The sequence below is a fragment of the Caretta caretta genome, chromosome 4, assembly GCF_965140235.1.
Source record: "Caretta caretta isolate rCarCar2 chromosome 4, rCarCar1.hap1, whole genome shotgun sequence".
Taxonomy (NCBI): Eukaryota; Metazoa; Chordata; order Testudines; family Cheloniidae; genus Caretta; species Caretta caretta.
In genome coordinates this window covers 54771539-54799348 of record NC_134209.1, presented here as the reverse complement: position 1 = coordinate 54799348, position 27810 = coordinate 54771539, and the positions used below count along the sequence as shown (strand labels likewise).

General features: G+C 39.8%; 1 protein-coding gene across 3 annotated transcripts in view; it reads right to left on the bottom strand.

Moving 5' to 3' along the window:
• The window catches only part of ABHD18 (abhydrolase domain containing 18), a 52036-nt gene that overhangs the window by 6795 nt on the left and 17431 nt on the right, over positions 1-27810 (bottom strand). The window contains exons 3-11 of one of the 3 annotated variants that reach the window (XM_048847319.2): positions 21510-21594; positions 20131-20231; positions 17849-17927; positions 17673-17757; positions 15906-15933; positions 13306-13444; positions 10512-10601; positions 3784-3885; positions 1146-1518 (exon numbers count right to left, since the gene is read on the bottom strand). In XM_048847319.2, the coding sequence (XP_048703276.1) occupies positions 1146-1518; positions 3784-3885; positions 10512-10601; positions 13306-13444; positions 15906-15933; positions 17673-17757; positions 17849-17927; positions 20131-20231; positions 21510-21594 (1082 nt within the window). Of the gene's footprint in view, positions 1-1145; positions 1519-3783; positions 3886-10511; positions 10602-13305; positions 13450-13919; positions 14048-15905; positions 15940-17672; positions 17758-17848; positions 17928-20130; positions 20232-21509; positions 21595-27810 lie in introns of those variants that run through there. The other 2 variants (XM_048847315.2, XM_048847317.2) reach the window with 2 other exon arrangements.

The following is a 27810-nucleotide window of genomic DNA, read 5'->3' as shown; positions in this document are numbered from 1 at the left end:
CCTCTACCTTCTGTGTTCATTAAAAGATGGTAAAAAAAGTTAGAAGATTTTTTTGAACTCTCATAAACCTCTCTTTTTGGGGTACTGCAAGCCAGGATTTCATTATCCAAGGAATATCAAATTTTGCAAAACAGCTTAATGTCAGACAGACATAGCCTACCACTATGAGCTCAATTTGGGGGGGGGGGGAGAGGAGGTAGAGGGGGTCTTTGCTTTGAGATGAGAGGTGAGGGCAAAAATCAACTTTATAATGTAATTCAGCAGCAATTTCAATTATGGATAACTTCCATAGGCCCAGTGCTAATCAGGGGTGCAGGAATAATTTGTATAGTGGGGGTGCTAAGAGCTATTGAACCAAAGTGTAAGCCCTGTATACAATGGAAACCACTTAAAGACAGGGGGTGCAACAGCACCCCTATAACCCCTAGTTCCAGCACCTATGGTTCTCATTATGGAGTAATCTGATGACAAACTGAGGGAATAAGGCAATATTCAGCAGAGCCACCTCTTGACCTCTGAAGACAACCTGTGGTTTGTAACAGTGGTAAACAGTGATATGCTACAAATATTTGAAAATGGGCGCCTAGAAAAATCCAGACATCCCTTTAAATATGTAATAAATCACATATCATGGGTGTGCATGATTACATAGGGAAATAGAGGATTAGGAAATATGTTTTCCCCCTTTAAAAAGAGCCCCAGCAATACCTGAAGCAGACGAGCTCAGGTTATGGGCACTTGCTAGATGTAATCACACTTTGTGTAATATACTAACATACTTAAAAGAAAAACAAAACAAACAAACACAAGTTGAAACCGGACTTAGAGACTTGGTGGAGCTCCTGAAGCATCCCTCTATGCATATCTCTAGACTGACATAGCTAAGCAAGTGTTTTGAACCACCAGGGTATTTGTCAAAAAAGTGGTTCCTCTGAAACTAGATGATCCATGTCAGATATAAGTCTGATATACATATTTTTAAAAGACAACGGCGTTATATGTCCATTCTGTAAAGACAGCCATGACACACTTTCTAATTCAGTATACAAGCTTTCTGAGAAAACAGTATGAATACAAAATTATTGCACAAATAGAAGTTTATTCTAGACAAATATCCCAATCTCCACATTAAAATAAATAAGTACCTGAGAAATTAGCTACATGGGTACATTCATCCATAACTCCTTTCATGAACCTTAGTGATTCTCTCTGTAAAGCGTCCCTTTTCCTCTCTTCACTTATCAGGTGCTTCTGTAGGCTGGTGAAGTTCTTATTGCTGCTGGTTGAAAATGTTTGATTTATACACTGCATTGTAGGAGCATCTTGCAGTAAGTGTTTTTCTGATGAGGCACTTAGAGTACTTTTACTAGTGCTAAGGCAGTGAATGGCTTCTGTAGACAGAATTTTGCTTGTGGTATCCAGATTCAACATTCTGGAAGTCAGAGCTAGGTTGTTCAGACTGTCCACACTGTTGGGAGAATTTTTAACAAAGTCTTGTCCCATCTTGAAAGAGTCTGTCTAAATAGAAATACAGGCCTTTTATTAAGGGTTTTTCACATTTTTTGGTCAACCTGATTAAAAAAGGGTGAGTGAATTCAGTGCTCATGACAGAGCAAAAGCTCTCGCATGAGCCAGACACAGTGCTAGGTGCACAGGCAAAGTCCAAACTTTGGCATACAGCTTGGTCAATGATCTACATCCTGACCCTTATCACCACTTTATATCCTAGTTTTGGGCCTGTCCTAAGCAGACCATCATGGAGCAATAAGTACTCAAATATGGTGGTGGCTCCTCTGATGCAGATGTCTGTCCATTATGGAAATGGAACTAAAACACAGAGTACCATGTCAGATGCAAATTACTTTTGGTTATTACTGAACTTATCTAGAATCAAACAAGTAATTAAAAAAGGAGTACCCTTATTCTGTTAAGAATCCTGTGAACCATTCAATCTCATCACAAGTTGTGTTAACTGTTTTTTGACGAGTAAAGCAAGCATATATTAGGAAACAGTACACATGAAACTACCTGAAAATTTCTTTGTAACTTCTCTAATTTTTTCCAATTTTGTTTCTTCTATTAAGCTTTCCCTCATATTTATGAGCATATTACAATGTTGCAGATATTACTAGAGCAGAGCTGTATCTGGACATCTGATTTATAATTCTGTATTATGCTTCCACGTTTGTTATTTCTGTATAAAAACACTGTACTTCAGTTTCTGGGAAAAGAACTCAAGTGGTCCGCTTTTCAGAAATGTTATTCTACAAAATAGCATTGAATTTGCTAGGAAGAAGAGACTGAAAAATTAATACTAATAGTTATTTATTCAAAGACTAGAAGAAAGTCAGATACCAGTAGACAACTTATTGTTGAGGCTGGGGAGAAAGCAGACATCCAAATTTCCTTTGGGAAAAGGCTATAGTCAGAGCTTGAAAAATCCATTTGCCCGTGGATACTAGGAAGTTATCCTCAAATCTGAGTTTAGTGTACATTGATAGTTTGTCAGCAAACAGCCAGCTGACAGTTCCTCTGCTGCTGTCAATACCTTAGCACTGCTGTGGTGTTGCCAGAAGAACAAGCAGAGGTCAAAGCAAGGCACCAAAGCAGTTGTGCCTCAGTTCTGAAGCAGGTACCAAAGCACTAAGAAAAGCAAACAAAGTGCAGAGCAAAGGTCTAAAACTAAGTGTCCTCACTATACCAGATATGGTTAGAAGACAAAGGGCACCCAACAATTTTTTGTTGGGATCTAGTGAAGAGCTGAAGTGATTGCCATTGAACAGTCTCCTACGCACAGCTCCGTTATTGACAATGGGTCAGGAAAGAACTAAAACATACACAGGGCAGCATTTTGGTAAAGGACAATGAGACAACCTAAAACTTCCTGGGTTATATTTTTACCCCATTGCCATTGTCATCAGGGTAGAAACCCTGCAAAACCAAAGGAGTTCTACCAATCCTACTCTAATCAGAACCAGAACGGAGAAACCTGCAAAAATGGTATCTTTAGAGAATAAGGTTAGATTACTAAACCACTACAAAATTGCAATTGCAGCGCATTAAAAAGCGGTCCATAACAGTGTTCATATAGGAATAATTTTACCACACTACACCTTCACAAAAGATATTTTCTTCTTCGGGTAAAGAATAATTATTTCCTAATAAATCATATACTCACACCTGGTTATGTCTTCTTTCATTGCTGAAGTATGTATAAAAATTTCAACAAAAGAATAAACAAGGAAACTGATTCAACAGTAAGTCACTTCTTTATTTGGCACTTCAATACACTATTCCAAACTATATGGCTAATTTTCTGGGATTTGGGAATTTGGTTTTCAGTGCTTTGACTCCCCACCCTTACAAAAACCAACGTTTCAAAGAACATTCTGAAAGTTCTTAATTTTTTAAACCTTCCGGCACTCAAGAATTTTTTTTTTGTTAGACATGGAGATACGATAAATTAATAGATGTACTTTATGTACCTTTATTTTGAGAACTAAAGTAAACTGGTGTCTGTAATAGCTGGTCATAAACAGTAATCTGAAGAGAGTTCAACACTTATAAAAATGCATTATATGACAACAGGAGGTATTAATCTTTGCTTATTTAAAGGTTATTTCTGCATCAAATATTTGTTAAATTAAATAAAAAAAGTAAGAAACCATTAATGTTAATGAATGTCTGCTGAAATTATCTAGACATGACATTATGTATTCGATCAGATTTTGTATGTAAACTATATTTTACATAAAGCTAATAGGGGAAACAAACTGTACTTACTCCACAATATTCAAGCATTTGAATGATTTCTTCTTCATAAACAGTTTGTGTATAGTACTGTTTCTCTAGCTCTCTCCAGTTCACTGCTTTGCTTAACACACCCTGAAATTACAGTGCAAATAAGAATTCCCAGAATTTAAAAAAAAAAAAAAAAAAAAAAATCCAAAGAATGTATTCTGAAGTGATCATCGAAGACCAAGGCAGTACAACTAAGGAAAGATGTAGAAAATAGCTATATCTGTATATGTTAAAGTTAAGATTCCCAAACTTTATTCTGGCCAGTGTTGACTTAGAAGCTGTAACAAATTCCACAGGACACATCAGACAAGAATATCCATAACCATATTTCTTGTCTGAAAACTACATTTTTCATTACAAAAACATACCTCCCCCCAAGCTCCATCCCTCACCTGTACATTAATCAGACCACTCTACAATAAGCAGGTGTGTAAAAAAGTATTAAAGTCCTTGCCATAGAGCGCTTATAATCAAAAGAGACATGGGTGTAATACAGAACTCTGAGTGGTGTAGGGCTACTATACCAGGAAGAATCATATTTACCTAATAGTAACAGTGATTCTTTGAGATGTGTTGTCCATATTCATTCATATTGTTACATACATCTATACATTCAATTGTTGGTGCACATGTGCCTGAGGCATTCAAGTTCAGATTATTTTGGCCAGCAGAATCTGTTGGGACTGTGACTGCACCCTCAATATCCTCGTCCTTCCGAGCTAAGGGTGTCCCCACCATCTCTCAATTCCTTCACCACTACAGAAACCAGGTATTACAGAATTCCATAATAGTGGAGGAGGGAAGGATGTGTAACCCTCAAAGGTGACAGGTTTCTTATAGCACAACTTAATGCATATGGAAATAAAATGAGAAAGCCCCTGCACGGATAGTAGTTTATAAAGAGAGGTCAGACTAATAACCTAGGCTTAGACCTATCAAGTTGGAAGCAAAGTACCCTAAGTATGTCTAAGATTTGAAGTTTAGCTTCTCCTTTGTTGGAATGTGGCTTCGGAAAAGAGACAGGCAGAGGTATTACTTTGATAAGATGGAAGTCAGATACTATGTTCGTCAAGAACTTTGGGTGAGACCCCTTGCTTATTCATATAAACATTGTTGTGGTATTGTTCATCATGATCTGAATAAACTCTTAAGAATTTGGAGGAATACTGTGCACACTCGATAAATGGCGCTTAGCAGTAAGGGTACATCTGCACAGTAGCTGGGAGGTGAGATTCCCAACTCGAGTAGACATGCATGCACTAGCTCTGCTTGAGCTAGCGCCTAAAAATAGTAGTGTGACTGCAATAGCACAGGCAATGTCTCCAGCTAGCCACCTGAGTATGTATCCAGGAGGTTGGCTTGGATTGTAGTTGGGTGGTTATTTTTAGGAGCAGAGCTAGTGCAGATGTCTACCCAAGCTGGGAATTACATATCTCAGCTGCTGTGTAGATGTACCCACAAGCCTAATGTTTGAAGATTGTCTAAGTAGGCTCTTCACCCAATAAGCATCTGTCAAAGTTTCTAATGACAATGGTGGAGAGAAGGGCACTCCCTTACAAATTTGTACAAGGTCCTTCCACCAAATTCATGACAAGACTTCTGGGAGGACCTGTACCCTCACATATAGGTGATATCTGTTGGGTTGATATACAGACTTTAGCCACTCTTCACCAAATGTGAAGTCAGGCATACTGAGTTACGTCTAAGCAGGTCACCGTGTGTCCTAGAAGTCTGAGGTAAATTTCACAGATATCAGAGAATGAACTTGTAGGTGGTTAACAAGATCTGCTATGGCTTGCAATCCTTCTGGGGCAGATGGGCCATTGCTGTAGTGGAATCCAGAACTGCCCCTATAAATTCTATTTTTCAAATAGGAACTAGCACTGATTTCTCTTCAATTACCTTGAGCCCTAGAGAAGTGAAAAGTTGTAGAATATGCAGCAGAGCTGACTGAAAAAACAAAATTTATTTCTGTGAAAATTTGAGTTTTCAGAAATATTTTTCATCCCAAAATGGAATGAAAACCAAAAGTGCAAATTATGAAAAATGGAAATCCTGCAATACTGTGTTTCAGAAGCAATAAAGTGTGGTATTTCCCAAAGTGTGCTCCCCTTGATCCCCAGTTGCCAACCTGGTAGGCTGCCACAGAGCCAAAGACCCTGGAAGACCTGACAGCCGCTGACTGAAACTAAAATGATGGTCAGTTTCACAGCTGCACAACACTGAATAGCAGCATGAATCTGACAAGACTCTTATTAGCTTGACAACAAAAGTCTAGTAAATTTCACGACTGCTATTCAGTGACGGGCAGATCAATCTGACAAAAAAATGTTAATTCCAGTCCCAGTCCAGTTTCCAAAGTTCCCAATTTCCTGGCAGCCAGCACTTCTGGGAATCCTGGGAGCCCAGGGCCCTTCTCAGCCATCTTAGAGGGATGAAGGGGAGCCAGGAAGCCCTGGAAGTGCTGGCCCTGTCTGTAGTCTGTGAGAAGGTCATTAAAATTGAAACTTTTGCTGGAATGGTTCAATTGACAAGTCTGCACATTCCAAAGAAAAACGTTTCATCAGAATTTTCCAGACCACTTCTTGTCTGCTGTGTGAAATTGGTCACCTACTGTAAAGCATTCACATGAATGAGCCAATCATCTAAGTATGGGTAACTGAACTCCTTGTCTTCTCAGGTAAACTGCCACTACTTCTACACATTTTATAAATACCCATGGTATTGTCAACAGATCAAATGGCAGGATTCTGCATTGCTAGTGGGAATAGTCCATCTGGAACCTTCAGTATTTCCTGTAGGCAGGATGGACTGCCTTATGAAAATAAGTGTCTGAGTTCAAGAGTTGAATGCCAATCCTTTGAATCTATGGTTGGAATTGCTGAGGCCAGAGTTACCAATCTCATCTTCAACCTGCACGTAAAGGTGTTCAGCTGCCTCATAAGTCCAGAATAGAGTGCCCGCCTGCTCCCTTTTTCTTAGAAATTATAAAATAATGGGAATAAACGCCCCTTGCATATATTCTTAAGGCACATCTTCCACTGCTCCAAGATTCAGAAGTGACTGAACTTCTTAAAGTAGCATACTCATGAGCAGGGTACCGGAGAAAATGCTAGGGAAATTGGATAGAGAGGGTTTGGGATTGGATGGAGTATCTAATCTCTACAGTTTTTAGGGCCCAGAGGTCTGTGGTAATGGTGTATCAGGCCCCACAAAAATAAAATTAACATTTCCCAAAAGGAGGATGGATGTGTGTGCGCGCGTGGGGAGGACGAGGGGAATGGAAGAGGGAAAGAAAGAGATCCAATATAGGTTACACTTTTCTCCTCACGGAGAAGTCATATTTGCTGTCTTGATGAAAACAGAGCCTGGTAAGAAAAATGTAGTAGAGGTAGAAGAGTCTCTCCTTTGGGACTGCTGGCATTTTGGGGGAAGTTCAGACTGTCTATAATGTGCATAATAGGACTGACTTTGTCAGGATTAACGTCTAAATTGCTTTCTTTTTCATGCAAGAGCACTAGAGATCTCAGCATCGCTCAAGAGTCCTTTTGAGAATGAAAAGGCTCATTAGTATTTGCACTGAAGAGTTTGCACCTTTCAAACGGTACAGCCTCTACTGTTACATGCATCTCCTTTAGGGATTCCAGACAACTGAAGCCAAGAGGATCTTATCAGGGCAATCAAAGTAGCCATGGAACTGGATGTCATGTATGCAGCATCGACCAGCCACTTGAAGAGATGTGTGCTACAAGTTGTTCCTCTACAACCACAGATTTCCAGGCCTCTGTTCTTCTGTGGAATTTTGTCAGCAAATTTGAAAATGGATTCCCAATTCAAGTCATCATATTTTGCCAATAAGGCCTGATAACTGGAGATTCTCATATGTTGACTTGATTAATAATTTTTACGACCAAAAAAATAAAAATTTCTAGCATTCTTTGTCTCAGGGTGTAGATTTCTGTTGACCACAGTGTTTGATTCTCTCATCAGGCACCACTACACCAACAATCCATGTACAGAGTGCATATAAAATTGTTCAAAGCCTGATGAAAGCACCTAGTAGCAGCAATCTGCTCTTTGTCAGAGCTAGGGAAGTTGGGGGTCTACCAAAGTAACCTATTGGACTCCAATGGTCTCTTCATTTATGGGCACTGCAAGAGTTCCAGGCATGAAGGTGTGTAAGCTGTCCAGGAACTTGTGCGACTTCTCTAGACAACTTCCACTGGAATTTCCAGTGGATCTGCCATCCTGTGCAACAAGCACTGGAAAGTTTTGAAATCATAGGGGTCTGAGGTAGATATTGCAGATACCACAGCTTCATCAGGAAATATTAAGAAGAGAGGTTCTGGGATGGATTGATCATCCATTTGCAAATTTTCATCAGAACCCTGATCATCTTGTTCAGTCAGCACAGCTAGAGATGATTAATGCTCCCTTGTGTTTTGTAGTGGAAGAAGATCTAGTTCTGGGCTGAGATGAAGAAACTGGTTTTCTAGCCAGTTGTAATCCCTATTATGCCCAATTAGTTCAGGGGGTGCTGATGCACATATGAAGCAGAGGTCCATGAGCCAGTATCCTGCTGAGAGCTCCTATGCCTGGGCTAATAAAAGTGAGCCTTAGATACTCTCTCTTAGGCATATGGACCAGAATACTTAGACACCAGGAAATTTACTGGTGACTCCTTCCTGCCATTATCTGAGCTAGTGGAGAAGTGCTTCTCTTGTAAGGGTGCAGCAGTATCAGCTGGAGTGCCAGGAGCACATTCATACTGCATCCTAATGAGTACTGTTGATGAAGTATGGGTGGCAGTACGGGTGGCACCTAATGAAGTACGGGTGGCAGCCAGTACAGAGGAGATACTAGAGCTGCAAGTCTAGTACCAAAGAAACCACAAGGTCCATTGACATAAGGATTCGGTACCAAGTAAGTGAACACTGTAGGCAAGCGAATGGAAGGCATTGGTACCAAAGATACGTGTACCATGGTGCACGACAGCCAAAGCATCGGTACCAGGTTATTTCTGCCTAACTGAAGAAGCCAGTACTGGGGCATGGTGACCAATGTTCAAGTGGATGTCAGAGGATGCCTTTTCATGCCTAGAACTACCCCTCCCAAAGGCAACCAGTGTGATTTCTGACTTCGCGGTAGGACCCAGTGAAAGAGAGACCCAGATCTCTTCTCCTGAAAACCCTTGGTGCTCCTGTCTCCCCAGAACCTCTGAGGTTTTACCAGCTGAGGAGGATTAGTGAAAAGTGCTAGTTTTACATATGCAAGCACAGGAGCCACCAAGTGCACTTTTTGAGGAGCACTGCTCAGGATTTTCAGTCCCAGCCACTCCACCATCTGAAAAGGTGCCCTGGCCTCTCCAGAAGAAAGTTTCAGGTGAGATTACCTTGCCCTTTGAGAACAATTAATAAATGGTATATCTGTCTGGTACATCGCTCCCACCTAGACACAATAAGCATCGTCTTTGTCCTTCATTAAGGCGCATTACTGCCCAGCAGGAAGTGCAGTTTTTAAAGCCTGGAGATTTGTATTCAGTCCTAATGACCAGTAGAGGGAAGTGTCAAGGGACAAAGAAGAGTTTCCTCTTCTGAAAAGAAACACTAACAAAATAACTAAACCTCATCCTAATGACTAACTGCTAAGTACTTATCTATTTACAAATCAATGGACAGACCACACGAAGAAAAAATCTGGACAGTGTAAGTTCTGATTCATAGCCACGGACAGCAAGAAGGAACTGAGGAACAGTTCAGGACGCAACACTCTTTATATGCTCAGGTGGAAGATATAAGGATTTTCAGGGCACAGGCATGGTCCCAAAGGACACTGATGCACAAAGAATCCAAACTTGAGTGCAGGGGATACAGATGCACCAGTGGAATATATATATGGACAAGCACTCCAGGAAGACTGTTCCATGTGTGGTTTTCAGGAGGAGCAGGTACTTGGCAAATATTAATTAAAATATGAGTCTAGGGGCAATGGGCAGCGTACAAGAAAGTATAAATCAAAAGTTAATTAAAGAAACAAAGGGAATAGTAAGGAGAGATGTTTAGAGTTTAACGAGTGAGAAAGATAATAAGATCAGAAAGTAAAGTTTATGGAGTGCTGTGAAATTGAGGAACTTTTAAATTTATGTGGAAGAAGGGAAGCTGTTGTAATTCAAGAAGGAGTGGTGAAGACATGTTCTCAATGGTGGTCACAGTTTGAGAACCTGTTTTAAGACACCAAGTAAGAATTTCCCTTACCAGTCAGGAACCTAGAGTTACCAGGAAGAGGAATAATTAAAAAACCACAACCCTTTCCCAGTGAAATTTCAGGGTTCTCATCAAAAGCAGCAAGTTTGTTAAGTCATATTCTACTGTGTTGCATATTACTAGGATATAAAAATATTGGGCATAAACATATTAGTTTTAAATATACTATAGAATTTGAAATATTTTCTGTAAATTTACTATTTTAAAAACTCTAAATAGTTTATAACCATTATTTTTTGCATGAGACAAAAGGCAGCTTCTAGAACTATCCGGAAGCATCATTATGGGGGAGATTTTTGAAGGCTCAGAGGACAGTTGGGCATCCAACTCCCATTTGTGCCTTTGAAAAAATCTCTCCCTTATGTTAATTTGCCCAACTCAAACCTTTGAGATTTCACATCTGTTCATATTCTATAATATTAACAAAACTAAAAATAATTTAGTTACCGTAGTAAAGACACCAGAAGCTGTAGACCAGGAAAGACAAGGAACCAATGGCAATGGTTTAGGCCAGTTTGTCACTGCTAATGAAGCCATCTGTTAAATAAAAAAAAAAAACTTAAATATCAGATGATCTACTGCATTTTTTAATAAGGCATTTCAACAACATTTCTCTTTAGTCATTTTTAGAATTCTCATCTTTAAAGAATTTCTTCACACAGCAACAGATTGTCTCGTGTAGTATCAATGCTAAGCATCTTTGCAGTTATACACCTCTCCTCCACAAAATCCAGAAAGACTGATAAAGTCTATTCTCTCCAATAGTCTCTTTGATACATGTTAGCTTTGAAATCGGTTCACAGCCAAAGTAACAGTATTTCTGCTTTAGGTAAAGGAGTTTTCTTCTAATAGAACACTCATCCTGATGCAAAATGAATCAGAATTCTTCCATGAGAAGAATTTATCATTCATTTATCATCTCAACATGTCCCTCTCCTCAAGGCCTCTCAACAACCTTATAAACATATTTCAGAACAAACAAACAACTTGAAGGTGACTCACAAATAGGACTATCAAAAATTCTGCAGCTTTTGAAATAGTGTTAGGGAATTTGCATGCCACAAACAGCAAGGGCAAGAAGAGAATTGAGCATGTAAATGGACTTCTATTTTCATCTCCCTTAGAGTCCAGATAATTCCCTCTCACCTCAGAATTATCAGAGTGCACAATGAGGTAAGTTCTATTCATCACTAAATGCTGGAGCATAGATACAGCATACAGGAGGATCAGAAAAATGATTCCCCCACACCAATTGCATGGTTTTGCAAAGCTGTAGTTTAATATAATACTCTTGGGCATACTGCAGAACCATAAAGATAGCAAGAAAAAGTACTTATACACCCCACATATTTTTAATACAGAGAACTGTTAAGTGCATCTTCATTAATAAAAGAAGCAACATAGCGAAGTGGTCAGGGAGTCTGGGAGTCCGGAGAGTATGGATTCCATCCCTGTCCTCAGTTTCCCCAAACTTTAAAATAGAGAGAACAATGCTTACTTTCCTTTTTAAAGTGCTTTCTAAGGATGAAGAACACTACATACGAACTTACTGCATCGTGATGGTGTCTGGGAGCCTTCAACATGAACCAGGACCCCACTGTACCAAGTGCTATACAGACACAGAATAAAAATATGGTCCCTACCCTATAGAGTTTACAATCTCAGAGAGACAAGGTAGGTGAGGTAATATCTCTTACTGGACCAACTTCTATTGGTTAGAGAGACAAGCTTACAGAGCTCTTCTTCAGGTCTGGGAAAACTTTGGACTGGACTACACTATACAATTAGATCAATGTAAGCTGCCTTGCATCAACCTTGCTAGGGAAGTGTTTTCATGTAAATTTGGCTCCCACTGATGTAAGTGCCTCTCTATGCTGATTTAATAACACCACCTCCCCGAGTGGCACACAGTCACGGTCAATGTGATTAGGTCGACACAATGTCAGTGTAGACACTCCATTGCTTACATAGACTGTTACTGGCCTCCAGGAGCCGTCCCACGATGCCCCACATTGACAATACAATCAATACAAACTCTCCTGGTAAGGAAGTGCACTGTCAACACAAGGAGACAAGTGTACACACACACAAGTGATTTAATAATTGTGGTGGCTTTATGCTGACCTAAGTTAGATCAACATAATTTTGTAGTGTAGACATGGTCTTACTCAGTGTCACAGATAAATACAAGATGGAACAGATTGTTTAGCATAAGTAAAAAGAAAAGGAGTACTTGTGGCACCTTATAGACTAACCAATTTATTTGAGCATAAGCTTTCGTGAGCATCCGATGAAGTGAGCTGTAGCTCACGAAAGCTTATGCTCAAATAAATTTGTTAGTCTCTAAGGTGCCACAAAGTACTCCTTTTCTTTTTACTTATGCTAAACAATCTGTTCCATCTTGTATTTAAGTAAAAAGAAAAGGAGTACTTGTGGCACCTTAGAGACTAACAAATTTATTTGAGCATAAGCTTTCGAGAGCTACAGCTCACTTCATCGGATGCTCACGAAAGCTTATGCTCAAATAAATCGGTTAGTCTCTAAGGTGCCACAAGTACCCCTTCTCTTTTTGCGAATACAGACTAACACAGCTGCTACTCTGAAATTTAGCATAAGTAGTTAACACATATTTCAAGGGACCATTCAAGGTGAAGTAGCCCATTAATGTCCCTCCAGTCATAGGGAGGAAATAGGGGAGGGAGAAAGCAGCTGGGGAATTGTTAGTGGGTTATAGATTGTTGCAATAAGATATAAATCCAGTAACTGTATTCAGTCCATGATTTTTAGTGTCTAGCAGAATTACAAATGTAAGTTCCCAGGCTTGTCTTTTGAAAGGTTTGTACAGGTTTCCTTTGAGGATAAGGACTGTTCACCCACTGGGCCTGAGACCTACGGTATGTCAACATTTAAATAGCTAAATTAACAGATTAAACTGCATGACAATAAAAGTTATTGAGAATTACACTACTAGATTAACCTGCAATAACCTGAACATTCATCTGTAAGGGAGTTTTATGGTATATATACACAGTGAGAATACATCTGCATATTCTCAATATGTGCATGTCATGCCTAAATATCAAGTTATGTTGCTAGTTATTCTAAACTTGTTCATTTTAAAATAATCAGCATATGAACACTGTAAACTGATAGGTTTCCCTAATTATTAACGTACATATATCATGCCAAGAAATAAAAAATAAAATAAAACAAACTGCTAACAGTAAATATAAAGGCTTACATGTCCTCCCATGGATATTCCAGTCATCCCTAGAGGTCCATAGCCCTCTCTCTCTAGCCAGTGCAAAAGAGCTGCTGATTCTAAAACAAGAGCTCCTCCCATCACAAACAGGTCAGAGACATTTTTTAAACTTGATCTTCTTTCCTCACCAGAAAAGAAAAAAGAAATAGTTTATTTTCCAATATCAGATGTGCAGTGTCTTCATTTAATCAGTCTACTTTTACTCTTAAACAGAGCCTGGTCATACTCCCAATGAAGCCAATGGCTGAATTTCTATTGAAATCAATAGGAGAAGGAGTGAGTCCAGAGTCTTCAGTAGCTTTTTACATTCAAGGCCCACATGACTTGTTTGTTTCTTTTTTTTTATAATTGTTTGTGATCTAGGCCTAAATGAAGACTAGAAGTAAGCACCGTCTAAATTACTAGTGTAGAATTACGGAACACAGTATCGTCAAATAACTGAGGTATTGCAAGCATTGGAAACTCATGAGCAGTAATCTTCTGTGCTATGAAGTAACAACGGTCCTTTTTCTTTTAAATCAAACAAAGCTAAGTGATACAGTGCTAGGTATACAAGATGTCACTGGCAGAGACAACCCCATTTCCTTATTTACCTGTTGTACATCACTGAAAATTGCACACAACATGTGAAGAGCAATCAGTAAGTCAGCTTTGGAACAATCATCAGTGCCACTGTAAGACTGAAATTTCTCACTGCCCTGAGAAATCTGTGTAGTGTCTCCTACAATGCATTAAACATTTAAAGAAAACAAAAAAGAAAAATGGAAAGCTATTCAATTTGAACTCTCACAGTGACCAGAAGTCTAATAGTTATTTGCATATTGGGCCTCAACGGTGCAATTACTCCATGTGCTGAACACTTTTAAGTGAATGGAGTATGGCATACAGAACAACTACAGCACTGTGCTTGGACAAAGCAGTTTATTGTAAATATTATCGTGTTTTCAATATCATGTCTCTAAGTTACATGAGGCTATAGCCCTCTTGTACCAAAATATCATTATACTTGGGATACATTTTGAGACAGAAGGACAGACTATTAGAACTGTTCTGTAAGCTAGGGGAGAAACAAGGATACCAATGGCTGTTGTGGACCAATATTTATAGGATATTTTAAACACTCCTATTGCTTAGTACTTTGTTATTAAAGGTACTTCAGTTCTCTACTATGACTGTCATGCTAATTCAATGATTTACAAGTACATTCCTTAGAATGCTACTACTGCTTTGAAGCCTTCTACTGAAATGTGCACATTTTCAGTTTGGGACAACAGAGCATTTGCCCATTATCTGCAAAATGGAAGTATTATTCTATCAAGTTGGACAGCTGAGACTAGTGCACAGAATTTGCATAGTGGAGGGAAGATTTTTATACTTTTTTGTTTTTCTGAGGTGAATAGTATCCCAATAGCAGAAAACCCACTAACTATATTTCAGCATTGTACCTATTTGGTGTGTCTTATTGTGATTTTAAAAATGCCAAATGTTATCAAAACAATGATATCTTTAAAACAAACAAAAAAAAAAAACACGTAGGTGTCAAAAAGAGCACTTTCCCCAAAAAATCTTTAATTAAAAAAATCCCAATAAAGATAATGAATTAGGTTTACTAAATTATTCAGACCAATAAACTAATTATAATGCAACAACAACTATTTTGGAAGGTACTCAAGGCTATTTTTTTTTAAAACTGCTTTAACTTTCACTTCTCTCAAAGGTAAATCCTTAATTAGCTTTTATAATTAGAAGAAAATTAAATGTTTAACTCATGGAAGATGCTGATGAAGCACTACTGAAAGCAACAAGCTCTAAGAATTGTACTTTACAAACAAATTAGTTTCCTCTTCTTTTTGGAGGTAGCTAAGCAAGCAGAATAAAACCAGTCTTTTTAAACCAGTCAGCCCCATTTCATCTTTTGTAACTACTGGTCTGCAAGGAACATTTGGCAAACTAACACCTTTATTTTGCCTCAGATACAGGATCTATTGCCCTATTTATATTCTAGCACTTGCAAATACAAAGGCCAACATTTTGTTTTGTTTTGTTTTTTAAATTAGTCCCTAAGATTAGGCTTCTAAGTCCATATTTAGGCAACTGAATAAGTGACTTGATTTTCAAAGATGCTGGGTACTCTGCAACTCCCACTAGCATGAGCTTCAGGGTAACCAGCATCTCTGAAAATCAAGTCACTTATTCAGTTGCCTAACTTTAGACACTTAAATGTGGCCCAAAAACTATTTCTTCAAAGATACTCAATATTGCACAGAATTTGCACAAGTGCAATGTATGAACTGGTAAAATGCACTGTTTCTTGATTGTACCCCTGCTGATGTGGTTTTTAAAAAAAGTCCATCTACTTTGGGTGGAAAGTGCGAACCTATGCATTTAAGCATCAAAATCCACATAAAGCAGTCAAGCAAAGTGTCTACAACTTCACATAAACAAGGTATAGCTGAGCCAAGTCTGCCGCTATTTATAACAAGTTATCAAGGTTTCTATGTTTTAAGTTTCTGGTCTTCTTAAAAAACCCACTGTCTTGAGGACAGAAAATAGCTGTGAGAAGTCATCTTAATACTTACATTTGGTCCTTAGGTTTTCTGCAGCCATGTAAAGACCCAAGTTAAAGAAAATAAACAAATGTAAATACATTCATTTTGTAGGCATCACTAGATAACTTTTTATTTTAACTCTTACATTTTAAAATTGAGACTAAAATTAAAAAACCACTTATGTCAGCTGTACAGTGAGGAATTAAATTCTGTAAATTATTACCAAATTACATTGTTTTATTGGTACAAAATAAAACAGAAGTGTAGATTGTGATGAAGTCATTCATAATTTAGGACAGTGCTCTAATGAAGTAAGTAGTAAAGAAAAAAACAAGTGTGATAGTTTGAGTTTTCTGAGTGAAACCTGGTGTAGGCATTTGGAGGCAGTTACTGAACACTGGAAAAGAGGATGGATACAGGATGGTAGCTTTTGTCGACAGACAGAAGAAAAATACCTAAAATGTTAGTGATAAGGCAGGTGAACATTATCAAACAGATTTGTGGTACCAACAGTTTGTATTCAACAAGTGAAGGCATGAGAAGCAAACACTTTTTTTGGGGAGGGGCAGGGTGTTGGGAGAGAGATCATTTTGTCAAAAAAAGACACCCCCTCCACCCCCCAAAAAAAGACATATTTGGCTAGTTCTCCTAGTTGGCCATGGCTAAGAGAAGTTTGTCAGCTACGTTAATGATTGGGTTACAAAGAGATCAGTATCAAACTAGTACCCCAGTAACCAAGGAGAGTGGTTTGGAAGTTGTTTTTTTTTTTTTTTTTTTTTAAGTCCAGAAGAGTAACACCTGATGAAATAGCCAGTCTAACACATCATCTGCGTTGTATTCCATGGTTATGCACTTAGAGACACCACTATGGTTGATGTAATAAGATTACAGTAAGGAGTCACATCTCTATGACCAACAGCCATATCCTGACTTTCATAGAATCATAGAATATCAGGGTTGGAAGGGACCTCAGGAGGTCATCTAGTCCAACCCCCTGCTCAAAGCAGAACCAATCCCCAACTAAATCATCCCAGCCAGGGCTTTGTCAAGCCTGACCTTAAAAACTTTTAAGGAAGGAGATTCCACCAGCTCCCTAGGTAACGCATTCCAGTGTTTCACCACCCTCATAGTGAAAAAGGTTTTCCTAATATCCAACCTAAACCTCCCCCACTGCAACTTGAGACCATTACTCCTTGTTCTGTCATCAGCTACCACTGAGAACAGTCTAGAGCCATCCTCTTTGGAACCACCCCTCAGGTAGTTGAAAGCAGCTATCAAAGCAGCTTTCTACTGACCTATGACAGTGGCTCTCAACCTTTCCAGACTACTGTGCCCCTTTCAGGAGTCCGATTTGTCTTGCGTACCCCAAGGGTTCACCTCACTTAAAAGCTACTTGCTTACAAAATCAGACATAAAATTACAAAAAAGAGTCACAGCACACTATGATTGAAAAATTGCATACTTTCTCATTTTTACCATACAATTATAAAATAAACCAATTGGAATATAAATATTGTACTTGCATTTCAATGTATAGAGCAGTATAAACAAGTCATTGTCTGTATGAAATTTTAGTTTGTACTGATTTCACTTGTGCTTTTTATGTAGCCTGTTGTAAAGCTAGGCTAATATCTAGATGAGTTGATGTACCCCTGGAAGACCTCTGTGTACCTCTGGTTGAAAACCACTCATCTATGTAATCTGTACCATTTTGATAAAATAATGTTATTCTGTCTTCCTCCCCTTGGTTAGCACTTTGAGACATGTTAAAGCATTTTGTTTTCAACAAAAGGATATAGTAAGGGTTTTCTAACAATAGAGAAGCCATGCAAGCCTCTTTGATCATTGGACGGGCCATTAGTGTGCGTCTTCTCCAGTAGTACTGAAGAGGAAATGTTAAAACGAGAATACAGTTAAAAGATTACTGTTAAACTTTAAAATATTAATGAGAAATTAAACTTTTATATACTTACATGATCTCCAGTGCCTGCTAGATGAATGCACACAGGTTTGTATTTGCTGTTCCATCTCTTTGGTATTATGAACTGAAACCTATCAAAAGCACACTATTTAATATACAAGATAACATAGCAAGATATTCACACTCATGAAAGTTAAACCACCAAACTACACCCTGAAAAAATAGTTTGGTTACATGCTCAGGCAAACTGCCGTTAGTCTAGCAATATAATTTTTTCATGAATGAAATTAAGAGCACATCCAAAAGTTTTCACCTTCAGAAAGTCACAAACACCAAGAAGAAAGGGAGTTATAACCTGAAAGGTCACGCTCCAAATGAGATTACCACTTCATTATTGTATTCTAAACTTTACTGAATAGAGAAGTGGAGCCTGAGATTAGGCAAGCGTGGCTAGATCCCCTAAGCCACACACACTTTTCTCCTTAAATGGGCGGGAACTAAAAGTGAAAATTAAAAAGGAACAATACAGTTTAAAAAAAAAAAAATACAGCCAACAAGTGTTTCTATATATAAAAAACGGTTTTCTACATCCTCTTCCCCCCCCAAAATCACTCAGTTTCTTCGGTTATTCCTTCCTTTACCCCCGCCAAGCTTTTCTCAGGCCAGCTGTAACCTACACAAGCAAACCACTTCTGTTGAGCTATTGGTTTTTCACCACAGGGGGGTGTCCTGGTGCAATAAAATTGCTTCTTTATGGAAAAACGTTCACACACAACTAGCTAAACTAACCATATTTGAAAAGCACACAAAGTCCACTACAGTGCTGCCTTTCACACATGAAGACATTAAAACTCAAAATAACTTTTATTAATGGATTTAATTTGATGTTATGAGTTTGAAAGAAAATCAACTTGTCTTTATCTAACCTAGTGTATTTTGGATTTTTAATAGCACCTATAACTTATCTAACCACTGCATGAGAGTATGTGGAAACTATTAGTAAATTGCATTTTCAGCTGTGGTATCAGTCAGGCCAGGAATTTTAAGTAGTGACTCCCGTTATACTCAACAACAGGGAGTAAAAGAAGACACTATGGATGCCTATTGAGCATTTTTTAAATAATGTCTTCAGAGAAGGTAAGCTGTAACAAAGATGTATTGACTGGTCACAGCTGTTGATGTCATGACTTCAAGGCCTCCTAGATTGAAGTAAATTTTTATGCCCAAAGCAAAGCTTGACAAACTTAAGACTTCTGCTAGCACGAAGTCTAGCTCTGCTAGCTAGAAGCCAATACAAAATGATGTTCCCTACCCTAACTCCAAAGCAAGGCTCAGTGAACCTTGAGAGATGGTGAGATTATTAGTATACCACCACCACCCAACTGCTTGAGTGTGTATGCATAACAAGACTTCCTCAAGGGTACTACTACTTTGTTTGGTTTCTCAAATACAAAACACAAACCAAATTCAATGTATGAGCTACAGTGAAGTTAACAGATTGTGTGCATACATACATGGTTAAATTCTGATAATAAAAGTGGAATAAATTAATAAATATAGAGTGTTTCTTAGGAAAATAATCCATTTTTTCCTTCAGTTACAGAAATGAGAAACTATTTTCTTGGATAAACTGCTAGCCTTTACAAAAATTCATATTTGCAAGGGAATTGCATTTCTCCATCTTGGACATGTGATGTGAGTTGTATATTTCACAAACAAAACAAAACAAGTATTTTAAAAATAAGGAACAGATCAGTTTCAAAACATTACTTGTTGTTGTGGCAGACTGACAAAGGCCAATAAATCCAAGTCAAGGCTGTTTGTTAGTACTTTTGCTTATATATGAACCATTTCCCCCCCTTTACAAAGGAGGTAGTTAAGAACAGATCATAGTCATATTAGAATTCTCTGGCTTTCCTGCGTCATAACTAGTTATCAATATGTAGTTATAGATGTTCCAGTAATTAAAACTTTACTAAGTGAACATGTAAAACTTTTCTAATGGGATTACATTTCCATTTTCAGAATTAAACCACATCATAGCACGTCTTGTTTTGCTAGCACCACCCCAATTTAGAATAAGCTCATCTAGAAAATAAACCATTCATCCAAAGATGGAACCATCAAATGAACTACATGCGTTTTCATTCTAACTTAAAACATCTAAATATTTTTCAACACAGATCACAGTCTGAACCATTTTTAAACAAAACTGAGTATTCTGATTGTAGCTGTAATAAAGAATGTAGTATAAGTAATTTTTATAATATAGATTTCTTTGATTTCACCTACAGAGCTAGTTTCAGAACCAAATTGTTACTTCCTTTCCCTTACCTTGCTATGATGGATTCAGTTGGCAGGATATTGGGAATGTAGTGAATCAAAGGGGAAATGAAGTGCCCATTGAGTATTTTACAGTCGGATTGCTCCTCAACCTATGGAAAGAACTGAAAGTTAAAAGTGTGTATGATCAGCACACTTTATATGGACTGAAGGCTGAACATTAATGTATGGGTTCCTAGGCTGGAATCAAATTTTAGCACAAAAATCCACAAGCAGTTTTGAAAGTATAATTTCAATCATTATAATACATGAGCATGAAAAAAAGTCTACCACGAGCCATTTCCACCTCACTTAAATAAAAATCAGCTGTTATAACAAAATTCAGTTTTTAATGCACTAAAAGCCTAAATAGGGATTGAGTTGTTGTTTTTGTTTTTTTGTTTGGACACACCTGTGTTTTCTCCCATGCCACCCCAAAGGATGGGAAAAACTTCACAATAAAATCTGTACAGCTATTGCTCTATCCTAATAAATCCCTTCTTACAACTCACCTCTGCAATGATGTAAAAACCTGTCTGCTGATGATGGACAGACAGATGACTAACTGTAACAACTTCTCACCTTCCCATTCCTTTCTTCCTTACTAACTCCAACAGTCCTGACATTCTCCTCATACTACCTCTATTCTCAATGAAAAATACCAAAATATCTGGTTTACCGAACTATGCCAGTCACCATTTTCATTTGCTTGTATGTTACTCCTCTCTCCCAGCCCTTTGTTTATACCTTTTGGATTTTATAATCTCAGGGACAGAATTGTCCCTTATATATGTCTGTGTCACACCCAGCACAATGGGCCCTTAAATCCTCACTGGAGCATTTGGGCGCTACTATAAGTGCTTCTTTAATAATACTGAATGCAGATATGCAATTTCTCACGACGTTAATTACTACATATCTAGTTACATGAAAAGCATGCTTTCTTCTTTTTCCCAGTGGAATCCTATAATCTCCAACCACCTCTACACCCTCCCCTATATATTTACTCCTTTCTTTAATATTTCAGTGGTCTTTTCACTGACGGACAGCTTGGTGCATCCCTCTGGAATCTTTCAATGCCACTTCTCAGTCAGACAGAGGAACTACTAGCGCAAACTATATACTCCCCCCGCAAATGCTTACCACGTTTCTTCTGCCACTGTGATGGCCCAAGATCATGCCCTGAATTCTGATCTCAAATCAGTAACACATGCTGTACTGACATTAGGCTGAGCCAAATCATCAATAAAACCTGTAATTCACATTGCACCAAACCTAACTTCTTTCCTCTCCAGTACAGAGAGCTTACTAAAGACTTAATTTCACTTCACTCATATATAATATGTGGGAACATAATTTTAGTTACAGTTACATTTTTTGCTATTGAATACCTTGTCAATGAACACTGGATAATCTCTTGGAACCAGCTTCTGGCATTTCTCCCGGTTTCCAATAATCTTTCTGAATTCAAATATTCTGTTAAAAAGCAAGATACAGAACAGAGTCAAGTCTTTTTTACCTGAGTATTTCTTTACATCAGAATCAGAATTCATGCTTTTATCTGAATTTGTACATCTTTCCTGTATGAAAGAGGCTAAACTAAAGGAGAGACAAAGGCCAGGAAGTTATTTAATTTGAAATCAACTTCTCATTTCTGAATATACCAGCCTAGTGAGAGCTATATCAGTTTGGCTTTTGCAGAAAAGGAATAGCTAGAATTGTTTTACTACATTGCTTGGTTTTGCCAATTTTTAAAAAACATTATTTTATACTTTTTTTTATGAAGATTTAACTTCCAAATTCAGCCTAGGTCAGATTAAGGCATAAACATTATAGGGCCAGGCCTAGAATACTAGCTCCTGAAGTCATGTGGTTACACCAGACTCTCACCATTCATTTTAAGAAAAATTAAGTTTAGTCCTCATTGTTGCAAAGAAATACTTGAAAATGTGGCCCGAGTAATTGATACAGCGACACCTACCTGAATCTGCAGATCACTTGAAACAATAGATCTGAGCAGGGTTAACTGCCACATCCATCTCAATAGGGTGTTACCTGCAAGACCTATGGCTCTAGAGGACCCTATCCAATATTGCCTCAGAAGAAAAGTGAAATGGTGGGTCCGCCCACCACAGCAAATTAGCCCAGGACCCAGGGTGTAACGCTGGATATGTCTGCTCAGCAACTAGACACCGGCAGCTGGCCAGTGTTAGCTGACACGGGTTCACAGGCTGCAAGGCTGTTTCATTGCTATGTAGACTTCCAGGCTCAGGCTAGAGCCTGGGATCTAGGACTCCGCAGGGTGGGATAGTCCCAGAGGTTGGGCTCCAGCCCAAGCCTGGAAGTCTACACAGCAATGAAACAGCCCTGTAACCTGAGCCTGAGTCAGCTGGCACGGGCCAGCCACACGGTTTTCTATGCTGTGTAGACATACCCACTGAGGCCTCACTCCTGCCTCTTCAGAGTGAGGGAGAGGGGACCGCTGCTGCCAAGGAAGACAGGGGACAAACATATAGGGGCCTATGCTGCTGCCTTTGTCTTGCTTGGAGAGGAGGCAGGCCATCTTCTTGCTGCTACTTGGTAGGGTACAGGGCCTTAGCACAAGGCAAGGGTGTGGGGACAGAGCCTTAATTCAATCCCAAATATGGGGAAAATGGCACTTATGTGATCCCCTATAGGGAAGCCAACTACAGAACACTGTTAAAGTGACACCTGCAGTATGGAATAAAGCTTAGTAAAGTAAGTTAACGTTAGCTAAGCCTACTACATAGGAACTAGATCTTGCACTGGCAGGGGGAAAGTGGGCTAACATTTTTTCCAGCAATAGCTTATGACCTTTGCTAGGACATAATATAAGAATAAGAGCTGGCAATAAATCAACTGGCATGCGAAGTATCAGTGTCTCTAAAAGAGAACATTGGCGAGTGGCTATCTCTCAACCTCTTTGTATTTTCTGTAGTTTTTCCTGTACCTTTGCTCAGGAAGAAAATTCCAGTAGATGTCAGGGTCAGAACTACAGTCATAATTATAGGTACATTTGCACCTGCGATATATATCAAACGACACTTACTTTCCTAGTTTTACATACGTTATTATACACATGGAATACGCTGACTTCCCCCCCAGCATATCCTGCAATCTAACCAATTTCTACTCCACAACATAGTATTTTTATCTAGTTGGTATGTTTGGGTTTTTGGTTTTTTAAATCCCTATTATACAGAAATGTGAATTATAACAAATGCTACAGTTAGTTATAAAATGGCTTCCATTTTAACCCATTATTTCAGATACATGTAACAGCTTTCTGGAAAATATTCACGTGCCTTTGCCTGACTCTACTGATTTTCTGGGAGCATTAGTGGTTGAGAGATAATTCCCCCAAATGTTACAATATCTCTGGTGCAGCTCATCCAGATTACCCTTTGGAATTTTATTTTGAACATATTTAGAAAATACCATTCTGTTTTTCTATAGTCACAAAGAAAATAAATTAATCTTCATCAAATGCTTCCCCTTCCCATTCATCCAAATTAAAATGAGTCTGATCCTCAAAAGGATGACCTTTTCTAATAATAGAATGTTACATGTAACAAACAGCTCTGAAGTTATCCCCTATTCTATTTTCAATAGACATAGACAGGGTTGAATGGAAGTTATGAAGTCAGTTGGTATTGGGCCAAAATTCTCAAGTGACTTGCCATACAACAGATCAACAGCCAAAATTAGCATTAACCATGAAACCCTGTCCAGGGACTTCGTAGGACGAGAATGGAGTTTTACCAGGGTTAATCTGGCCCATAATCTTTAAACTGTGAATGCTTTTTCACTCTGTGAAAAAAGTCAGTCAATATAACTCCACCTCAATGCTCACAAAAAGGTCAAAAATGGACAATATTCGTTTTATAGTCCTCAGAAAGTATAGTTCTAAAGTTTCAACCTCTGTTATAAAAATACCGTAAATTAACAACATTGGGGGAAAAAAATCTTCGAAGTGGAATTTACTTTAAACCATTTATGCTATCTGTTCTTTGTGTTTCTGTGAACCTGAACAGACTAGTAAAGTTTCTGGTTTTCATATATTAGTACAATGCTACAAGATTTAGATAGCAAACATTGCATAAGAATGTTTAAGTCCAAACAAAATACTGTTTTCTCCAAATATATTTTTAATTAAAGATCACATCTGTTTAAGGGTTTGGGGTTTTTTTTAACCTTAAAAGAAGTAACTATTTACTTACTCTACAGTAACTTAATTCTTCGAGATGTATTCTCCACATGTACTCCACTTCTGGCAAGAATGGGCCCAAATACATTAAATAAGAATCTTTTTGACATCAGTGTCTTCTTGGGCTGCACCTTGTGGAGGCAGAGGGCATAAAGGATGGGCCCTATAAAAGGGCTGCCGGGCCAGAGGGCTGCCAATTTCTCTCCAGCCTTGGAGAGGGAAAGACTGGCTGCCTGCAAGCAGAAAGGGGTACCTTGGACAGAGCAGTGGTGGGAAGAGCAGGAGGAGCTGAGGAGCTCCAGCCTGGCGAACTCCCCGGCTGAGGCTTTGCGTCCAAGGCCTGAGGAGGTACTGGGGCTGTGGGGAAGCAGCCAGGGAAGGAAGAGGCAGCCGGTCCAACCTCCTTGCCCAGGATGAGTGGCCACTTCAGACTGCAGTTTGCCCAAGAGACAGGGCTAGATGAAGACTGGCAATGGTGGGTCACTGATGCGAGGTGGGATTAGGGAATTGAAGTTCCCCAGGAAAGAGAGGACCCCTCCGTCTGGGAGCACTACTGTGGGGCAGTACCCCAGAGAAGGGGCACCACGGCTCATGGGGCCTACACGGACACCAGTGGTAAGACAAGTAGCAACAGCAGGAGAGACACAGCCCAACAGAAGGCGCTCTAGAGATGGAAAAGCTAATTCCTGAGGTAACCAGCAGGAGGTGCCATGGCAGTGAGTGCACACCATGCTACAGTGCAACTGATTGTTCCTTTCTGTGTGCAATACTTTGCATTTGTCCTTATTGAATTTCATCCTGTTTACTTCAGATCACTTCTCCAGATTGTCCAGATTATTTTGAATTTTAAACCTAAGCTCCAACACACTTGCAACCCCTCCCATCTTGGTATCATCCACAAACTTTACAAGTGCACTCTCTATGCCATAACTGATCCCTGTGGGACCCCACTCAATATCCCCTTACAGCTTGACTGTGAGCCACAGACAACTACTCTCTGGGAATGGTTTTCCAATCTGTTAAAGAAATTGGAAGTATGCACCCACCTTATAGTAGCTCCATCTAGGGTGTATTTCCCTAGTTTGTTTATGAGAGGGTCATCCAAGACAGTATCAAAAGCCTTACCAAAGTCGAGATATACCTCATCTACTGTTTCCCCCCTATCCACAAGGCTTGCTACCCTCTCAAGAGACATCAGCCAGCCAGCATCCAGGCTGAGAGAGAGAGGGATGCCGGATCCAGGCGCAGGACTTGTCTCCCTGATGGTGCATTCATGTTTGGGTGTGTTAGGAGCATGATCAGGGACCATGATGACAGGTGCATGCAGTTCGAGTACCAAAACTGTACAGGCCACACTGAAGCTTTCATCATTATAGCTGCATCCTGTATGATCTTCCTGAGAACTCTCAGCATCTGGGGAATTGGCAAGGGTAGTAAGCAAGCACACAAGAGCCCTGGTGGCCATGGGCTCAGTAGGGTGTCCAGGGAGCCAGCACAGGTTCCTCCTCTGGAACAGAATCTGCAGCACTCCTTGACCTGTTCACATCCAATCAGAACCAATTTTGGGAATCACCACCTGTGAAAGATGTCTTGCTGAATGCTGTCTTGGACAGCTATTGAATAGCTGCTTAGAGTATTGTCCACCCGGTGAGATGGTCCACCACGAGGTTTCATAGCCTGGGAAGGTGGAGGGCTAGTGGTAAAATGGTGGCTGATGCACCACTACCAAAGGTGGATTGTCTCTTGGCACAGGGGAAACAAACCAACACCTTCTTGCTTGTTGCTATAGGACATGTCTGTAAGCACCTGTACTATGGCATCTCAAAACACCAAGAGAAAGACTTACGTATGCTAGCCAAATGGTTCTCAACTCCAGGGTATTTATATGACGGCTCACTTCCTGAGGGGGGCCAGAGGCACTGGGTCCGGAGGTGTGAGACGTTGCCCTCTGGCGTTATCTGGACCGGTGATCTGCTAGGTCACTCCAATCTTTGACTCTGGGAGCCAGTCTTACCCTGCTCTGCTGTGAGAGCCCCCACTCCTGAGCTATTCACGCATAGCCTCCAGCATGTAATCTGCTCCCAGCTACTAGCAACCGAATGACACTAGCCAATATATCTAGTCCCAGACACAACCCTAGGAACCTCCGTCTTGCAGTGCCCACTTATGCCTGCTGGACGCTGCAAGCTTATACAAGTTTGTCAATTTAACAAAAATTGATATGTACCAGGCTTGTTATCCCAAGGGGGAGTCTCTGACATACTTCAAACCAAACACACTACTTCAGGTAGAATAAACAAACAGATTTATTAGCTATAAAGACAGATTTTAGGTGATTATAAGTAAAAGCATAACAAGTCAGATTTGATCAAATGAAATAAAAGCAAAACGCATTCTAAGCTGATTTTAACACTTTCAATGTCCTTACAAACTTAGGGCTTGGCTACACTTGCGAGTTAAAGTGCATTAAAGGAGCCCAGGGCGCACTAGCTCACTACCCATCCACACTGGCAAGGCATGTAGAGTGCTCTGACTCCGCGGCTAGAGCACTCATAGTACTCCATCTCGGTGAGTGGAACAATGTTTTGTGCACCCCTGCTGGAGCGCTGCGATGCCAGTGTTGGACGCCCTGGTCTGTTAGTGTGCTCTGATTGGCCTTCAGAAGTGTCCCATAATGCCTGTTCTAGCCACTCTTGTCATCACTTTGAACTCTACTGCCCTGCCCTCAGGTGACCAACTGTCAGACCCACCCTTTAAATTCTCTGGGAATTTTGAAAATCCCCTTCCTGTTTGCTCAGCCAGGCGTGGAGTGCTCTCAGCAAATCTTTTCAGGTGATCATGCCTCCACACGCCAAGCGATCCCCAGTATGGAGCAATGGCGAGGTGCTGGATCTCATCAGTGTTTGCGGGGAGGAAGCTGTCCAATCCCAGCTGCGCTCCAGCTGTAGGAATTACAATACCTTTGGGCAGATATAAAGAAAAGGGGCCATGACCGGGACGCACTGCAGTGCAGGGTTAAAGTGAAGGAGCTGCGGAATGCCTACCGCAAAGCCCATGAAGCAAACAGCCGCTCTGGTGCTGCCCCTGTGACCTGCCATTTCTACGAAGAGCTGGACGTGATACTTGGAGCCGACCCCACCTCCACTCCGAGTACCACCATGGACACTTCAGAGACCAGTTCAGCAGGCAGGAGGAAGAGCAGCAAAGCAGGAGTGAGGGTGTTGAGGCAGAGAAAGACACCCCAGAATCCCTAGATGCATGCAGCCAGGAGCTGTTCTCAAGCTAGGAGGAAAATAACCAGTTGCGGCGGCCAGTGCTTGGGGAAGGACAAACACCAGAGGAAGTTCCCGGTAAGTGACTTTTATTTTGGGAAGGAAGTTATTCGGTGCGGGCTCTTGGGGTGAGGAGGATTAGGGCTGCATGCATGCCTAGATGTGGAATAGGGAGTTGATGCGCTTTCTCAC